Below are 16,580 nucleotides of genomic sequence, written 5' to 3'. Positions count from 1 at the left end.
GGGTCTCAGGATCTCCTGGAGGATCCGGACCAGCTTTGAGAACTGCCACCTGGGCCATAAGCACTTCATTGCCCCTATTTTGCAGATGTGGAACCAGCTTCAGAGACGTCAAGTAACTTGCCCAGAGTCACACAGCCAGCAAGGGGTAGAACCTAGTCTAGCACCAAGGAGCCCCAGGCCTCCCCTTTGTGACCTCTGTTCCCTCTCTTCATCCCTACTTCCTCACCACTTGGGTGCCCCGGGTGTTTGGTTTCCACCCCGTTGCCCAGCTGCCCCCTGGACAGTGCCCTCTTGAGGTCAATTGTTTTATGCTGGCTTGTGCTCAGTGTTAACTGGACTGTGCTCTGTCACCAAAGGGAGGAGGGACTGAACTGGAACTGGGGACTAGAAGGCCTGGGTTCCTGTCCTGGCTTGACCTCTTCCTAACTAGGTGGCCTCCCTGGGTGCAGCGGGGCTGATGACGCATGTACCTGGAAGGTCAGGGCTGGTGAGGTCACCGATGAGAAGGTTCTCTGAGGACCTGAAGACGAGGTCAGGTCCAGTATTGTTATAGATTGCCCAAGGCCCCCACAATGGCATCTCCAGGCCATGTTCTCATGTTAGCTCGAAATTCCACTGTAGGAGCAAAGCAGGTCCTGAGGTCTGACCACGCCCCAAGCAGAGCTGGGTCTCTGAGCTTTCTAGCTTCTCCTGGGGCTCCTTCCCACCCTGAGAACCCTGCTGGCCTTGTCACCTGGAGGCCACCCCCCGGGGCCTCACACTGATGGAATGTGTCTGTGTTTGCTGTCTAGGAGCAGAAGGTTGGCAGGCCAGAAGTGTGGGGGGCCTCGAGCATCCCCCACGATGGAGCCCAAGTGGGGTCCTCCTGAGCCCAGAAGATGAGGAGGAGCTCACAGCACCAGGTACCTGCCAGGCAGGGGTACAATGTCCCTGTTAGTTTCCTATTATAACAAACTGCCACACTTAGTGGTTGAAAACAACACAGGTTTATTCTCTTAGTGATCTGGAGGTCAGAGTCTGAAATGGATCTCACGGAGCTAAAATCAAGGTGTCAGCAGGTCTGGGTTCTTTCTGGGGGCTCTCAGGGAAAATCCATTCCTTGCCCCTTCCAACTTCTAGCGGCTGCCCGCATTCCTCGGCTCACAGCCCCTTCTTCCACCTTCAGAGCTGGCTGAGTCTGTCTCATATGCCGTCACAGACCCAGCTCTCCTGCCTCCCTCTTCCATCTTTTAAGGATGCTTGTGATTACATTGGACTCAGCTGCATAATCTAAGATACCCTCTCTACCTTAAGGTCAGCAGATTAACAACCTTAATTCCCCCTGGTCGTAACATACCGTATTTGCAGATTCCAGGGATTAGGATGTAGATGCCTTTGGGCCCATCATTCTGCCATCTGATCATGGCATCTGATGAAACCCCCGTTTTTTTGGTCACACCCTTGCCACGTGGGGCTCTTTCAGTGCCATGGAGCCACAGCCACTGTCACACCCCAGACAATCCCTATGCGTTTCCCGTCAGCATCTTACCCTGCCAGGCCACTACGTTCCATGTCCAGGGCCGTGGGGTTCCTGCAAGAGGAAGGAAGTTCTCGATGATTCTGAACCAGCCCCCACCAACTGGGAGAACTTTGGTCTCCTGCCCACTTATCAGTCCCAGAACTGGGAGCCTGGAGCCCATTCTTAGCTCTACTGTGGCTAGATTCAGGGTCCGCTGGTTCCCTGACCTAGTCCTGCCCTTTCCCTCACTCTCCAAGAGGAGCTAGAGAGGTGATGCCACAGTCTGAGGAGCCGTGTGCCCCGCAGCCAGGAAACTAGGACATGGGGGTCCTTGGGCCCGCTTGTGGGGCAGGCGCTGCAAGTTCAGAGGCACTTGAGCAGAAAACACACGCGGTCGACATATTTAAGAAAAAGGAGTCATTCATTCAAGAAGTGTCTGCTGGGTTCTGTGCTGGTGCTGGCACACTGCAGTCAGCGAGACGGATGGCCGCCCTGCCCTCCTGGCGCACTCAGCCCGGCCGCTCCCAGGGCCCCCTGGGCGGCTGTGAGGTGGGGGTGTGGCAGGGGTGTCAGGCTTCACCCCCACCGCTCACAGGAGGGACACGGAAACAACCCCCCAGGCTGGCTGGTGAGTGCCCCAGAGCTAAGACACGCATGTGCCCTTTGACCCTGCAGGTGTCCTTGCAGTATCCTGGCTACAGGCGTCTTTACTCAGGGGCAAAGACATGCAGAGCAGGCCCTGAGTGAAGGAGCGTTTGTAGTGGTAAAGATTTGGGACAGTCCAGCGGGGGAGGCTGGCCGGCCCAGTGGTGGACGCCGCCGCCGCGTGGGCCTGGGGCTGCAGGCCAGTACGCAGAGTATAATCCAGTGTCCGTCACTTATCATCTCACATACAGAATGCGTGGACAAGGGTGGGAGGATGAGACTCACACTATGACCAGTGATTGATTCTGGAGGCTGAAGTTGGGGTGCAGATGTCTTATTTTGGGTTCCCCCCAAAGCGCATGCTGAGACAAGGATGTGAGTACAAACTCATTTGCAAACTGATCCCTGATCAAAATGCAAGATGCGGAAGGTGGGAAGCCAGATAGGGAAGCAGGAAGGCTGGTGAGGGGCGTTGCTGAGGCTACTGCTGGGGGCTGCCCCTGGGGACCCTCGGACGGCACAGAACCCACCTCGGGATCCTCTTGCTGTGGAGTGAGGCAGCAGGGGATGTCCGCCCACTCCCAGGGCGTCCTGCACAGGTGAGCACATTCTTCAGCCAGAAAATGCCCTTGGGCGGAGGGACACAGGGACCTTCAGCCTGTTCAGGAATTGCCCACCCAGGCTGAGGTGGGGCGGGCTAAGAACTGGGGGGGCCCACTGCAGAATTAAAAATGTGGAGCCCCTTTTTCTGGAAATAGGGGAAAGTGCCATTAAAGGCCCTAAAATATAAAACCCTTTTCCTCGAGGTAAATATCAGAGCATCTAACTCGTGTGTGGACTCAAGAAAGTCACAGTTTGTTTTCACAGCCCCTACATGGAGCGCATTTTGTGCATTTTGTCCTCCCCAGAGCAGTGGACGGTGCGGGACGAGCTCGCTACCCGGAGCCTGCTCTGCCCGCCGCTGCCTCAGCTAGCCCGGGCAACAGCCACGCTGAGCGGCAGAGAGCTGCGGGCCCTGTCCCCTCTCCTGCTTTGCGTGACGTTCAGCACGAGTGGCTGGCCGGACCCGGGAAATAACATAGTGAGAGGGGATAGGACAGGGCTACCCGGTCGTTTGTGTTTCTCAGAATGCCACTGCCTTCTTTCCCAGTACGAAGCGAGTTCTGATTCGAATGGGAAGCGTGGCCTGGGGCTGTCCACGCCTCTGCTTTGTCATAGGTGTAGCTCCCTGGCCTGGGCCCTGAGCCTCACTGGGCTCCCCGCGTGTGGGTCCACGGGTGCTTCTTGCTTGTGGGACATCAGGGCGCTGCAGTCCTGCCTGTCCTATCTCCCCTGCTCATGTACAGACCTCTGTCCCTGTGGACTTCGCTTATGAAACCTGAGTTCAAGGATAAAGATATGAATGGCCATATGGTGACAGCTGAGCGTCCAACCAGGCGTGGGGTCCTGTGGGACGGCAGGGTCACACACCCGAGAGGGACAGGCTGAGGAGGTGCAGGCAGGCCACCCGCGGTGTCTGCTGTGCAGAAGCCCCTGATTTTCTACTTGCTGCAGTTTTACCTTTTTCGAGTGTTTAATTGCCAACAAAATCAATAGGGACTTTTAAAATCAAGCTAACTATATGAAGACTGTCAGAGCCTTCTTCTCTTGTCCTCAGAGAAGTTCCTGGGAGACCAGCGGTTCAGCTATGGGCAGCCCCTCACGCTGACCTTCCGGGTCCCCCCCGGGGGCTCCCCTCTGCCTGTGCAGCTGAGGCTGGAAGGGGCAGGCCTGGCCCTGTCTCTGAGGCACTCCAGCCTGTCTGGCCCCCAGGATGCCCGGCAGCCGGGGCAGGCACAGCTCAGGTTCCTGTAAGTATCCTCCATCCTGAGAGATGGGGGTGAGGGGAAGGGTGGTCTCTAGGGTGGGCACACTTCAGAATGCCCTGTGGTGGGGGACTGCTGCTAATCGCAGGTTCCTGGCCCCACCTGCCCCCATGTCAGGCTCCTGCTCTGACTGCTTCTCCCTGTCAGGCTGCAGGAGACCTCCGAGGACGTGGACCCTCCGCTGCCCTCCTTCCACTTCCAGCGACTCCTGGCCAATCTGACTGCTCTGCACATCTGGGCCAGCGGCCAAAGCCCAAGCCCTTCCGGTCAGTAATGATACCAACGTGCCCCCTAGAACCAAGCACTCACCAGGGTGGGGACTGGGCTGGGCTCCTTCGTGCATAGCCGTGTGAAGTCCTCCCAGCTGGGTGGTTATTATCCCCATTTTACCAAGAAGGCATTTGAGGCTCAGAGAAGTCAGGACACTCGCCCAAGGTCATATAACCCATAAAGGCAGCAGGATGGTGGCTGAGGACAGATTCAGGGACTGGACAGGTGAGGGCCCTGAGGAGGACAACTCGAAGGGACAGGTGTGTGGCCAGTGAAGCAGCCAAGAACCATTGGGTGTGGCTACTCCACCTCCGCAGAATCCACCGCGGCCCTGGGTCCCTGCTGGCTGCAGGGGGCAGGCCAGGATTCCCCTGGGAGGTCGCCCCTGCCTGTCACTGGCGGTATCTCACCTAAGCCATCTGGGAGCAGGTCTGGCTTTCTGTCTCCCCAAAGAAGAGGCCAGGACGTCACCCGTCATTAACAGTGTATGTCCCCACCTCCTACCCTGGTCACTTGTGATTGACATGGTTATCCTCTGGCCTTTTCCTAGTGATAACCTACCTACACACAATTTTTAAAAATTAATATAATATCCTGTTATATACAGAATCCATAGAAGGAAAGGATATAAAATGTGAATTTCAAATTGTCGGTGCTCCAGCGTGACCACAGGAGAAAACATAAGAGAGCGGTCAGGGCTTCCCTGCTGTAATCAATCAGTTCAGGTTTAGGAGAAACAAGCAGCTCAGAAGCTGTTTACACCCATGGAGGGCAGGGCAGTGCAGGCACAGAGTTGTGGGTGGCTAATCCTAGAATAAAAGCCATGGCTGGGTCTGTACTAACCAGGCAGATTTATGTGAGGAGCGTCGAGGGGGGACCTCACAGAGAGAGGTGACCTGGATGGGGGCTAGATGAGGCAGGGGAGGGTGAGCTCAGGTGGCACAGCTCCCCCACCTTGGTCAGCGTGGTCCTTTGTAAAGGTTTACTTAGCCTTGACCGTTCGGTCTCATTGCTTTGTTGTGGCAGAGCAACCGTCCATTTGTGGGTGAAGCCATCAACCGAGTTTCAGACATTCAGTTGAACATGATTGACCTTTATTCTTTAAGTCCTCTATGTTTGTCATTTTGAAGTCACAACTAAATGGGAATATTTGGCAGATCGCTGTGAGTGGGGAAGCTGCAGTGGGGGCCACAGGTGGAACAGGACATAATGAAGGTGGTGACCGAAACCCCACCAGTGACAGTCGGTAAAATTGTAAACAAAACAAAGCACTGTGTTTCCTGTATGTGCACCATCACCACACCCCCCAACAATTCCATGTGCATGTCACACATTCAGAAATACCCATGTCATGGATGGCGGCCCTTGGCTCACTTGGGAGAGTGTGGTACTGATAACACCAAGGCCATGGGTTCGGATCCCTATATAGGGTTGGCCGGTTAGGTCACTTGGGAGAGCGCAGTGCTGACAACACCAAGTCAAGGGTTAAGATCCCCTTACTGGTCATCTTTTAAGAAAGAAAAAAGAAATACCCATGTTTGTGTATAGTGAAGTTGGGGTTTAGGCTCAGGTGTTGACAAAGGTGAGTTTCTGCCCTTGCAGCATCAGCAGGACATTGAAAGTCATGTGGAGAGCTTCTGTGCATGCCAGGGCATCCTGCCGCATCCCTGGCCACTGCCTCCTGATCGTGACAACCGAAACACCCTCAGATTTGCTTCCTGGGAAGGGAATGGGATTTTGCTCCTTTCGAGAACATCGGGCTTAGTCAGCTTTTCCCAGGGCCCCCTCCTGGCCTGGCTTCCCCTTCTTCCTTTGTCGGGGCTGTGGTTTCATTGCCTCCATCCCCATCATCCGTGCCAGTGGTCCCCAACCGCCTCCCCTGACCAGCACACCCTGAGGCTCCTTTGCTGAGATCCCCCCTCCTCTCTCCTCCTGTTGGGTAGATGCCCTCTCTTTGCCCCAGGAATTCTGTCTTCACTCTTTCCAGCAGCTTCCAGAGCTTCCATCTGTCATCCATTCAACATTCAGTTAACAGAGATTACAGGGCACCCACTTGTTTATGCCAGGCCCGTGCTGGGTGCTGGGGTGCACTGGAGAGGCAGGTGCGCATGTTGACCCTTCCTCTCACCCCAACCCCCACACCTCTTCCTGCTGATAGTGTTTTGGGGCATATCTCTCTAAACTGGGGGGGGCTGGCTAGTTAGCCCAGTCAGTTAGAGCACGGTATTGTAACACCATGGTTAAGGGTTCAGATCCCCTTACCAGACAGCCATCAAAACAAAACAAAACAAAACATGTCTCTCTAAACCTTTCTGCGTACATGGACTTACATCTGTGTTTTTAATATAGAAATTTGATCACATGGTATAGTTATCTCTCGGTATCCATGGGGGATTGAGTCCAGGATCCCCCACAGATGCCAAAATCCACGGACGCTCAAGTGCCTGATATAAAATGGTGTAGTATCTGCTTATAACCTGCCCACATGCACCTGGGTACTTTACATCATCTCTAGGTTACTGGTGACACCTAGTACAATGTAAATGCTATGTAAATAGTTGTTATGCCACATTGTTTAGGAAATAATGACAAGAAAAAAAGTCTGTTTGTGTCCAGTATAGACACAACCATCCTTTCTTTCTTCTGAATATTTTCAATCTGAGTTGGTTGAATCCACACATGTGGAACGCAGGATCCAGAGGGCTGACTGTGCAGTATTCTGCAACTCGCTTTTTTCAGCTGACAGGATGTCTTTGAGATTGTTCCTTGTCGTGACACATGGCAAAGGCTGGTTCTCTGGGCCTGCAGGGTATGACTCTCTGGTATAGATGCTCCATGGGGTTTTAACCGTCCCCCTGTTGACAGACACTTAGCAGGTTCCAGTTTTCACCATTACAAATAGTACTGCAGGGAACAGGGGACAGCCTCATAGAAAGGTCTTTGTGTTTTTGTACAGGTATTTCTTTAGGATAGAGTCCTAGAAATGGAAATGTAGGCTGAAGGGTGCACATTTAAAATTTTGATATGTGCTCCCAAATTTTCCTTTAGAGGGACTGTCCTCATCTATACTCTGATGAGAAGCTCGGCCCGCTCCGCTGTCTGCCTGCTTCTGGTTGCTTCCCAGGGTTTACAGATAGTTGTTTTCATATTTTGCCCACAGAATATATAGTTGTTTTCTGTGGAAAGTCTCCCCTACTCTATTACCAGAAGCAGAACCCTCCTAATTTGTATTCATACACCCACCCCATTTGTGTCAAATGTCAGATTTCTTGATTTTTAAAATGTGCCCATTATAGTTTACTTAAACACAGAATATTCACTTTCCTTGCAGGTAAGACATTTCCCTGACATTCCCAAGTCAATTAGCTTCTTTTTCATCAAAACCCTTCTGTTAAAAAAATAAACAAACATTTCAATTACTGAACTGTTGAGCTTGTTAGTCTCGATGCCTCTTACAATACTTAACACTTTAGAAATGGACCTTAAGCCTTGTCCCAAGGTAGTGTCCAGTTCTGAGCCGGCCACGTGAGTTCCACACGCCCCCTGCCTCCACTCTAAATGATCTTCAGAATGTTTACCAGTGGGAGGGTCGTGCGTGGTGTCGTCCACCTGATAGAAAGTGGTGTCGTATTTGCATACAACCTGTGCACACGCACCTGCATACTTTGCATCATCGCTAGACTACTTGTGACACCTAATACAATGTAAATACTACGTGAACAGTTGTTATGCCGTATTGTGGATGGTTGTTTAAATCTACACATCTGAAATAGCCTTTGAGAGTGAACGTCTTTTCATAAAATTCTTAGCTGTATCTATTTCTTGTTTTGAAAATTGCCAGTTTGTCTCCTTTGCCCTTGATTTGACTGTTTTTTGAGAAATTGTGATTGGTTCACAGGCTGCCTTTATCTACGTGGGCCTGTGTCATATGTGAATGGGAAGGTCTGGGGTGACACGTGTGTGGAGCTCTGTCCCGCTCTCTCTTCTCACTCTGCAGGACAGGTGTTCCTGACTGAGGTCCAGCTCACATCGGCCCAGCCAGGGCTTTCCCCACCAGCCTCCTGGGTAGAGACTTGCTCATGTCCCAAAGGGTACACAGGCCAGTTCTGTGAATCCTGTGCTCCAGGATACAAGAGAGAGACACCACTTGGAGGCCCCTATGCCAACTGCATCCCTTGTACCTGTAACCAGCATGGCACCTGTGACCCCAACACAGGTGAGTCTTCCAGCACCTCATCCAAAGGACACCTGGGCTACACCCCGTAGAGCGAGATGAGGACTGACCCGAACAGGGTCAGCCTGGCATGAGCTCCAAGGTATTGGCCAAGCTGTGGGGAATTGTGTCACTGAACTGTCCTCCTACTGCTGCCTGGGTATCTCATACTTTAATGAAAGTAGCAACTGGCATTTATTGGAGCATCAGGCTCTGTGCCAAGGACTCTGCGTGCATCAATGAGAGCCTTGAGCCATGGTTCGTGCAGGTGGTCTGCCCATGTGCCCACCTCTCTCTGGGCTGGCCCTCCTTCTCCTGGGAAGGACCAGAAAAGGACCTCGGGGGATCTTGCCATGCAGAGGATCCTGTAAGAAAGAGCACAGGCGTTAGCATGGCAGGTGATGGCAGGAGGACTCTCAGGAGGGTCACAGGGGAGACAGCAGCTCACAGGTGTCCACTGAGAGCTGCAAACCTGCCACCCTCACCCTTACGGCTTGTGGACTTGGGAAGGCCACTTTCCTCCCTGAGCCCGCTCCCTCTTCTGTAAAGCAGGGATAATGACAGTGTACACATGCCTGGGTTGTCGAGGTCAGGAGATGCCCAGGCTCTGAAAACAGACAGGCCTGGCTTGCACCAAAGCTCAGCCACCACTAACTGGGCGGGCCTTAGGGTCTTCACCTGGGAAGTGCAGATTTGCAAGTCCTCACTTTTCAGGAATGTTGGGAAATAATAAAATAATGTCACCAAGTTCCTCCAAATGCTAGACACCTTTTTATACACTACATCATTGACTCCTACAAAAATCCCTGCAGGTGCCTGAGCCCTTACTGTCCCATCCCACCAGGGAGGGACCGAGATGCAGGGCAGCTGCACGGCCAGTAGGTGGCAGAGGGGCACCTCGCAGGTCGGCTGGTCCCTGCCCGCTTTGGGCCCCACTTGTAGAGGCGCAGACCCAGACAGAGGCTTGCCCCAACCACGGCCTCTCACACCAGGGCGCGTGCTGCCTCCCTGGGCCAGCTGGGGTCTCTCTGAGAAGGCAAAGGTCTGCTCAGCCTTTTCTTTTTTTTTTTTTTTTTTTTTTTTTTAAAAGATGACCGGTAAGGGGATCTTAACCCTTAACTTGGTGTTGTCAGCACCACGCTCAGCCAGTGAGCGAACCGGCCATCCGTATATGGGATCCGAACCCGGGGCCTTGGTGTTATCAGCACCGCACTCTCCCGAGTGAGCCACGGGCCAGCCCAGCCTTTTCTTTTTTTTGTGTGTGTGCAAAGACAGTAGTCTGGGAGTCAACAGACCTAGCCAGGGGGGGCAGATGCACAGCACGTGAGGTGTCCCTGCTTCTTGTGCCCATGGCAGATGTGCCAACTAAGTCCAGATGAGGCTTCACAACCCTCCCCCACACAGAGCTGCAGGCAGCGCCTATTGAGGAAGCAGTGGTGTCATGAGAAGGGACCAATTGTTATCCCTGCAGAGCCCCTGGCCCTGCCGTGACTTTCTGCTCGGTTTGGGCAAGTCCTCATCTGCAAAACGGTTGCAGTGGCCACCATGGCCCAGGCTGGGAGGTGCAGTGAGCCAGTGGGTGCTGTCCGAGGCAGGGACAGTTGCCCTTGGATGCCACCCCCTCTGTGCTTGTCCACCCCCGGCTTCCCACTCCTCTCCCTGTTTCCCTCAGCCCTGGCTGGGTAGGGGCCTCCTGGAGGTGGCAATTGTGACTAATCCCTTCTCAGCCAGGCCTCTCACTCAAGCCCTGGCAGTGGGGTCTCCCTTCCGAAGCGCCCCAGGCTCTCAGCAGACACCAGGTGCCATCGGGCTGGAGAAGGGGGTTTGCAGAAGCCCCCACCTTCAGAAACCAGAGGGCAGGGGTGAGGTTCTGTTCTGACACCAGGCGGCCTCTGGGTACCCACAGACCCCAGAAAGGGGATCCTCTTTGCAAAGTCATGTCAAGGCCAGCATCCTGGGTCTGTGCCTCCCTTATGGCACGTTGCTCTTGGTCCCTTGAAGTTAAGAGGACACAGAGAAAGGGGAAGGGAAAAGCAGCGTGAGCGCCGTGCTAGCTGTGTCCCCGCAGGGCAGGGAGGGTTTGGAACACACGAGCAGTGATAGCAGGCGTCATAACCACACGTGCCAGGGCGTGTGCGGGGCCCTGAATGCCTGGGCTCACCGAGTCCTGCCAGAAACCCTTTGAGGTCAGTGCTGTCATTCTCCCATTTTGCAGGTGAGGACGCTGAGGCGGGGGTGTCGGATGGTTTGCCCAGGTTCACACCGGCACGCAGTGGTGGGTGTGAACTCGGGGTGGGCCGGCTCCAGACCTGGACTCCCCATCCCAGGCCGTGCCGCTGCCTCCTCGGGAAGGTTCCCACCCCACTTCTGCCTGGGACATGCTCCGTAACCTGTCCTGCCAGGATGCCCACTGTCCCAGGGTGGTAAGCCCGTGCTTGTCTTGCCCCTCAGGGATCTGTATGTGCGGCCACCACACTGAGGGCCCGTCCTGTGAGCGCTGCTTGCCAGGTTTTTATGGCAACCCCTTCGCAGGCCAGGCTGATGACTGCCAGCCCTGTCCATGCCCTGGACAGTCAGCCTGCACGACTGTCCCAGAGAGTGGGGAAGTGGTGTGTACCCACTGCCCCCCAGGCCAGAGAGGTGAGTAGCTCCTGCCCTGGGGCCCTGCCTCTGCCCTAGGCTCCAGGGGTGGGACCCTGGGTTTGGGCCATGGCAGGTGGGGGAGAGCCCAGCTTAGGGGTGGCAGGCATCACCTTGGGGACACTCAGTTCCACAACCCCATAGCCAGGACCCCCAGCCACTGTGGATTGCTGGCAGACCTTGGGCTGCTGAGCACATCCAGATGAGCTGTTGAAAATACTCATGCCTGGGCCCTGGCTCCATAGAGCTGAAGATGGAGCCCAGGAATCTGGATTCCTAACAAATTCCCTGGGTGATTCTGATACACAGTTAAGGTGGAAAACCTCTGATTAAACTTTCAGCTTTCAAAAAATATTATCAGGTAACGTGGGAAGCAGAAACTGGCCCCCGCCCCCTTCCCAGGCCTGTCTCCATTCTTCATTCTTGCTCCGGGACTAGAGACGTCCTTGACACCTGCTTCTTTTAAATACAGGTTTATGGAGATATTATTCACACCCCTGACAATTCACCTTAGGCATATTACATTATTAATTTTTTTTTTTAAAGATGACTGGTAAGGGGATCTTAAACCTTGACTTGGTGTTGTCAGCACCAGGCTCAGCCAGTGAGCTAACCGGCCATCCTATATAGGGATCCGAACCTGTGGCCTTGGTGTTGTCAGCACCACACTCTCCCAAGTGAGCCACGGGCCAGCCCCTTACATTATTAATTTTTTGTTATGGTAAAACATATAATATAAAATTTGCTATTTTCACCATTTTTAAGTATGTAATTCAGTGTCAATTACATTCACAATGTTGTGCAACCATCACGCCATCCATCTCCAGAACTGTCTTCATCAACCAAAACAGAAACTCTGTACCCACTAAATTATTGTTTGACGGTTCTTCCTCCCTCCAGCCCCCGATAACAACTATTCTACTTTCTGTCTCTCTGAATTTGACTATTCCAGTTGTCTCATTTAAGTGGAATCATTTGATATGTATCTTTTTGTGTTGGCTTGTTTCACTTAACATAAGATTTTCGAGGTTCCCAGACATCTGACTGTACTTTTGGTACCTGTGGCTGCATTAAATTAACCCTGTCAAATGCCCTGCTTCATGGGGATTGTTCTGAAAGCATTTCTCTGGCAGCCAGCAGGTCTGGGTGGACAGCCCAGAGCAGGGAGCCAGAGAGCTGAGGGATCAAGGTCCCCCCGCAGGACCCTGCACCCCACCGACCGTCATACTACCCTCTTTTTCCATAGCCTTCCATAGCCTTCTTTTTCCATAGCCTTCCCCACTGGCTCCCTGACTGTGGAGTCCTGGCCTACAGCCGTGAAAGTGGACAGTTAGAGAACTTCAGACAGACCCAGGCTGAGATACACATACGGCAGGACTGCAGGGGAGTGGGCGCTGCTGTGCACAGAGGGAACCACCCCCCGGGGTGGACTTTTGATCCAGGGCCTTCTGCCAGCCATTTCTTTATCCACACCTGTGTCCTTCGGGCCTTGTGAGAGCCTGACACACAGAGAGCTCCCGGACAGATGACCTGTTCTCCTGCTCCCCATCCTGACCCCTTGCAGCCCTTCCCAGGACCTCCAGGGCTGCTTCCTGGGTGTGACCCACCCTCACCTGGTTCCAAGTGAATGGCCAGTTAACCATGTGGGCTCACATTCCTCATCGCCAGCTTTAGTCTCGCCTTTCCCATCGTCATCTCTATTGGAGAATCCCAGAGCCATGTATTAGCCTCTACCTAGAACTCTGTTCAGTTTTCCTTTCTTCGCTTTTTCTTCCTAGTATTCCTCATCTCCTCTTTCCAGGTTGCCTTTAGTAATATTAACTAGATTTCAGTGGGAATGATGAGTTTGGAGCCCACGGGGAGCCTGCATCTATTTTTCACAATGACAGCACCTTTCTTTTAAATTATAAAATTAGTACACGCTCATTGTAGCAACTGAAGCAGTGCAGAAATGTAAAGAGGAACATGAAAAGGCATGCAAGCAAGACAGCTTAATGTGCCCGTCATCTCGCCACCCCGCAGACCGCAGCTACTATTTGGGCCTGTGGATCCCACCAGATGTTTGTTTCATGTAGATATATGCAGAGAGACGGGCATGTTTACAAATGGCTGACACTGCATGAAGCACACAGTCCATGTATGTACTCTTATGACCCATCTGTGTCCAGAGTGGACCTCCCAGGCCACCCCCTCCAAAAGCCTCCTCACACGGCCTCTCTTCTGGATGTAGGGCAAGAGTCTGAAATGAACAGTACAAAGAAGTTCAGAAACCGTGAGAAGCAGAAAAGGTTAAGGGGCCTGGAATGGCACATGAAAGAGCAGCTACAGCTAAGAGGGGGAGATTGGGGAGGTGAGGGAGAGGATGACGGGGGGCTACAGTGACACTGGATGGAGTCAGTGGGGACAGTGATGAGGAGGTTGACCAAGATACTGGCGAAGATGGTGATGATGATAGTGATGATCGAGATAGTGCTGATGCTGAGATGGAGATAGTGCTAGGGGCAATGACAGTGAAGGTGATGATGGGCACAGTAATGACATATGATCATGAAAATGATCAGGATCATGATAATGACCAAGATGATGAAGAAAATAAAGTGATCAAGACAGTGACAACGATGAAAATGATGATGAAGATAATGGTCAAGATGATGACACTGAAGACGATGGTGATGATGACACTGGAGATGATGGTGATGATGATAGTGAAGATGACAGTGAAGATAATGCTGATGACAATGAAGATAGTGGTGATGACGACAATGATAATAAGGGTGATGATGACAATGAAGATGATAGTGATGACAATGATGATGATGACGGTGAAGATAATGGTGATGACAGTGAAGATGATGGTGAAGATAGTGGTGATGACAATGAAGATAGTGTTGATATCAACAGTGATGATAAGGTGATGATGACAGTGAAGATGATCGTGATGATGGCAATGATGATGGTGATGACAATGAAGATAGTGTTGATGTCGAAAATAATAAGGGTGATGATGACAATGAAGATGATGTTGATGATGGCAGTGATGATAAGGGTGATGATGACAAGATGGTGTTGATGACAGTGATCATGAAGATGAGGATGATAATGACGAAGATAACGGTTGATGACGAGATGATGGTGAGGATGACAGTGAAGATAGCATTGATGTCGACACTGATGATAAGGGTGATGATGACAATGAAGATGATGGTGATGACAGTGAAGATGATGGTGATGAAGACAATGGTGCTGATGACAATGATAAGGGGGATGACGTGAACAGGTGACCTGCCAGGCACTGTGCTATGCTTTGCACAAATTGTCTCACTGAACCCTCCTCACAGTCCTGTGAGGTGGCTGCCATTGTTGTCCCCACTTTACAGACAAGGAGTCTGAGTTCAGAGAGGCACAGTGGTGTTGACCTAAAAAGAAACTGAGGCCGGGGCTGGCCGATTATCTCAGCTGTCTAGAGGGCAGCCTTATAACACCAGGGTCATGTGTTCGGATCCCTGTACTGGCCAGCTGCCAAAAAAAAAAAAAGAAAGAAACAGGCCAAATATAGATAGCAAGGATTTATTGAGCCAATATGATGCATGCAACCAGAGAGACGCATGGTCGGGTCACCCTGAGAGGTGTGTTCTGAAGAGGGCCAGCAGCGCCTCGCGTTTTATAATCACAAGAAGGAGGAAGGATCGAAGGAGAGAGAGAGAGACAGCCCCGCCTAATTACTTTGGCAGGTTTTTATTGGTTGGAAGCAACTTATAGATTTGGGATTGTTACTGGGTTACATAAGGGTTACAAGAAGCATTCTAGGTTATCTTATGGCTTACTGGTGCCATGATGTCTGCTTCTAAGTCAAAATGGTCTTGTGATAATGTTTTCCAGGTCTTAGCCAAGATCTCCCGAGGCACTGTAATTTAGCTGACCTGGTCAGAGCAGATTCTTTTGGTCAACAGTGGCTTGTCCAAGACCACACAGCCCAGCCAGTGGTGGAGCTGGGACACGGCCTGCCCTGGAGCCCCTGCCCTGCTCCCCATGAGACTTGAGGGGTGCTGGCTTTGCTTCATGCCCACGTCACCCCCATGGGCCCAGTGTTCCTCACACCAGCCTTCCACACTCAGGGCGGCGCTGTGAAATCTGTGATGATGGCTTTTTTGGGGACCCACTGGGGCTCTCTGGGGCCCCCCAGCCCTGCCGCCGATGCCAGTGCAGTGGGAATGTGGACCCCAATGCTGTGGGCAACTGTGACCCCGTGTCTGGCCGCTGCCTGCGCTGTCTGCACAACACGACAGGTGACCACTGTGAGCACTGTCAGGAAGGCTTCTATGGGAGCGCCCTGGCCCGTGGGCCTGCCAACAAATGCATGCGTGAGTACCCACCTCCTGGACCCTTATGTGGGGCACATGGACCCCTTCTCCTCCGCCCCTGCTCAGGAGCCAGGCAGGGTGGCCGAGGAATCCACCTGAACCAGCCGGCCCCCTGCGAGGCTGTGCAGCCTTCAGCAGGTTACTCTCCTCTGACTCCTTTGTAGAAAGTGTTTGCTCTTCTCTGAGGTCTCTTTCAGCCTTGAGATCTTACAAACTCTGATTTTTTTTCCTGCTTTGGTAATTTAGTGCTTGTCTCAGGCTCACTAAGTTAGTACTTAAGGCCAACCCAGTGACCGTCCTGCCTGTGGGCTTCCAGTCAGGCCGTGCGTCCCCACCGAGGGGATCTTCCTCCTCCTCTCCCACTGCCTTGCCATTGCCTAGGTTAACTCTGGGCTCCCTGTCCCCTATCGGAGGCTACAGCTCGCATCGAGCACCTGTCGGCATCCTGCTGACCCTTGAGACACTGCCCTTGCAGTGACCAGGAGAGCAAGGTCATGTGATCCAGAACAGTGGGACAGGGCTCTGCTATGGCCCCTGACTGAGCCTCTGGCCTCTCTCCAGCCTGCCAGGGCTCGGGGCAGGCTCAGAAGGGCCATCTGCTGCCACAACTACTCTGGACTGTCTCTCCAGGGACATAGCAATCAGGCTGAGATTTGAGCTCAGCCCTTGAGCCTTTTCCCAGAATGGGTTTAGGAATCTGGACTGAATGTGAGGCATCTCCGGACACTCTCCCATCTTCTCTGCCCCTACTGGACGCCAAAGGCTGAACAGACAACCTGCGTCATTCTCCAATATCGTTTCTGCTCCCACCTCCAGCCTGCAGCTGCAATCCAGGGGGCTCGGTCAGTGAGCAGACACCCTGCGACCCTCTGACTGGCCAGTGCCCCTGCCTGCCTCATGTGACCAGACGGGACTGCAGCAGCTGCAGCCCTGGCTTCTACAACCTCCAGCCTGGGAGGGGCTGCCAGAGGTAGGTGGGGTGAGGCTGCCCTGGGTATCCTGGTAGGATGGAAGAAGGTACCAGGTAGTCTCCAGGGAGGGGCCAGGTTTGGAATGTGTCATTCCAGGCCCACTGACAGGTATAATGT

The 16,580-nt window shown here is 52.9% G+C and overlaps 1 protein-coding gene across 1 annotated transcript in view; it reads left to right on the top strand.

Annotated features, from left to right (window-relative positions):
• Nucleotides 1–16,580, top strand: part of LAMC3 (laminin subunit gamma 3) — a 62,107-nt gene that overhangs the window by 29,004 nt on the left and 16,523 nt on the right. Inside the window, exons 9-15 of the mRNA XM_063082353.1 lie at nucleotides 792–902; nucleotides 3,801–3,993; nucleotides 4,156–4,274; nucleotides 8,276–8,494; nucleotides 10,943–11,131; nucleotides 15,247–15,492; nucleotides 16,309–16,462. Of these exons, the coding sequence (XP_062938423.1) occupies nucleotides 792–902; nucleotides 3,801–3,993; nucleotides 4,156–4,274; nucleotides 8,276–8,494; nucleotides 10,943–11,131; nucleotides 15,247–15,492; nucleotides 16,309–16,462 (1,231 nt within the window). The remainder of the gene's footprint in view (nucleotides 1–791; nucleotides 903–3,800; nucleotides 3,994–4,155; nucleotides 4,275–8,275; nucleotides 8,495–10,942; nucleotides 11,132–15,246; nucleotides 15,493–16,308; nucleotides 16,463–16,580) is intronic.

This window comes from Cynocephalus volans, chromosome 17 (genome assembly GCF_027409185.1).
Source record: "Cynocephalus volans isolate mCynVol1 chromosome 17, mCynVol1.pri, whole genome shotgun sequence".
Taxonomy (NCBI): Eukaryota; Metazoa; Chordata; class Mammalia; order Dermoptera; family Cynocephalidae; genus Cynocephalus; species Cynocephalus volans.
This window is presented reverse-complemented; position numbering and strand designations above follow the sequence as displayed.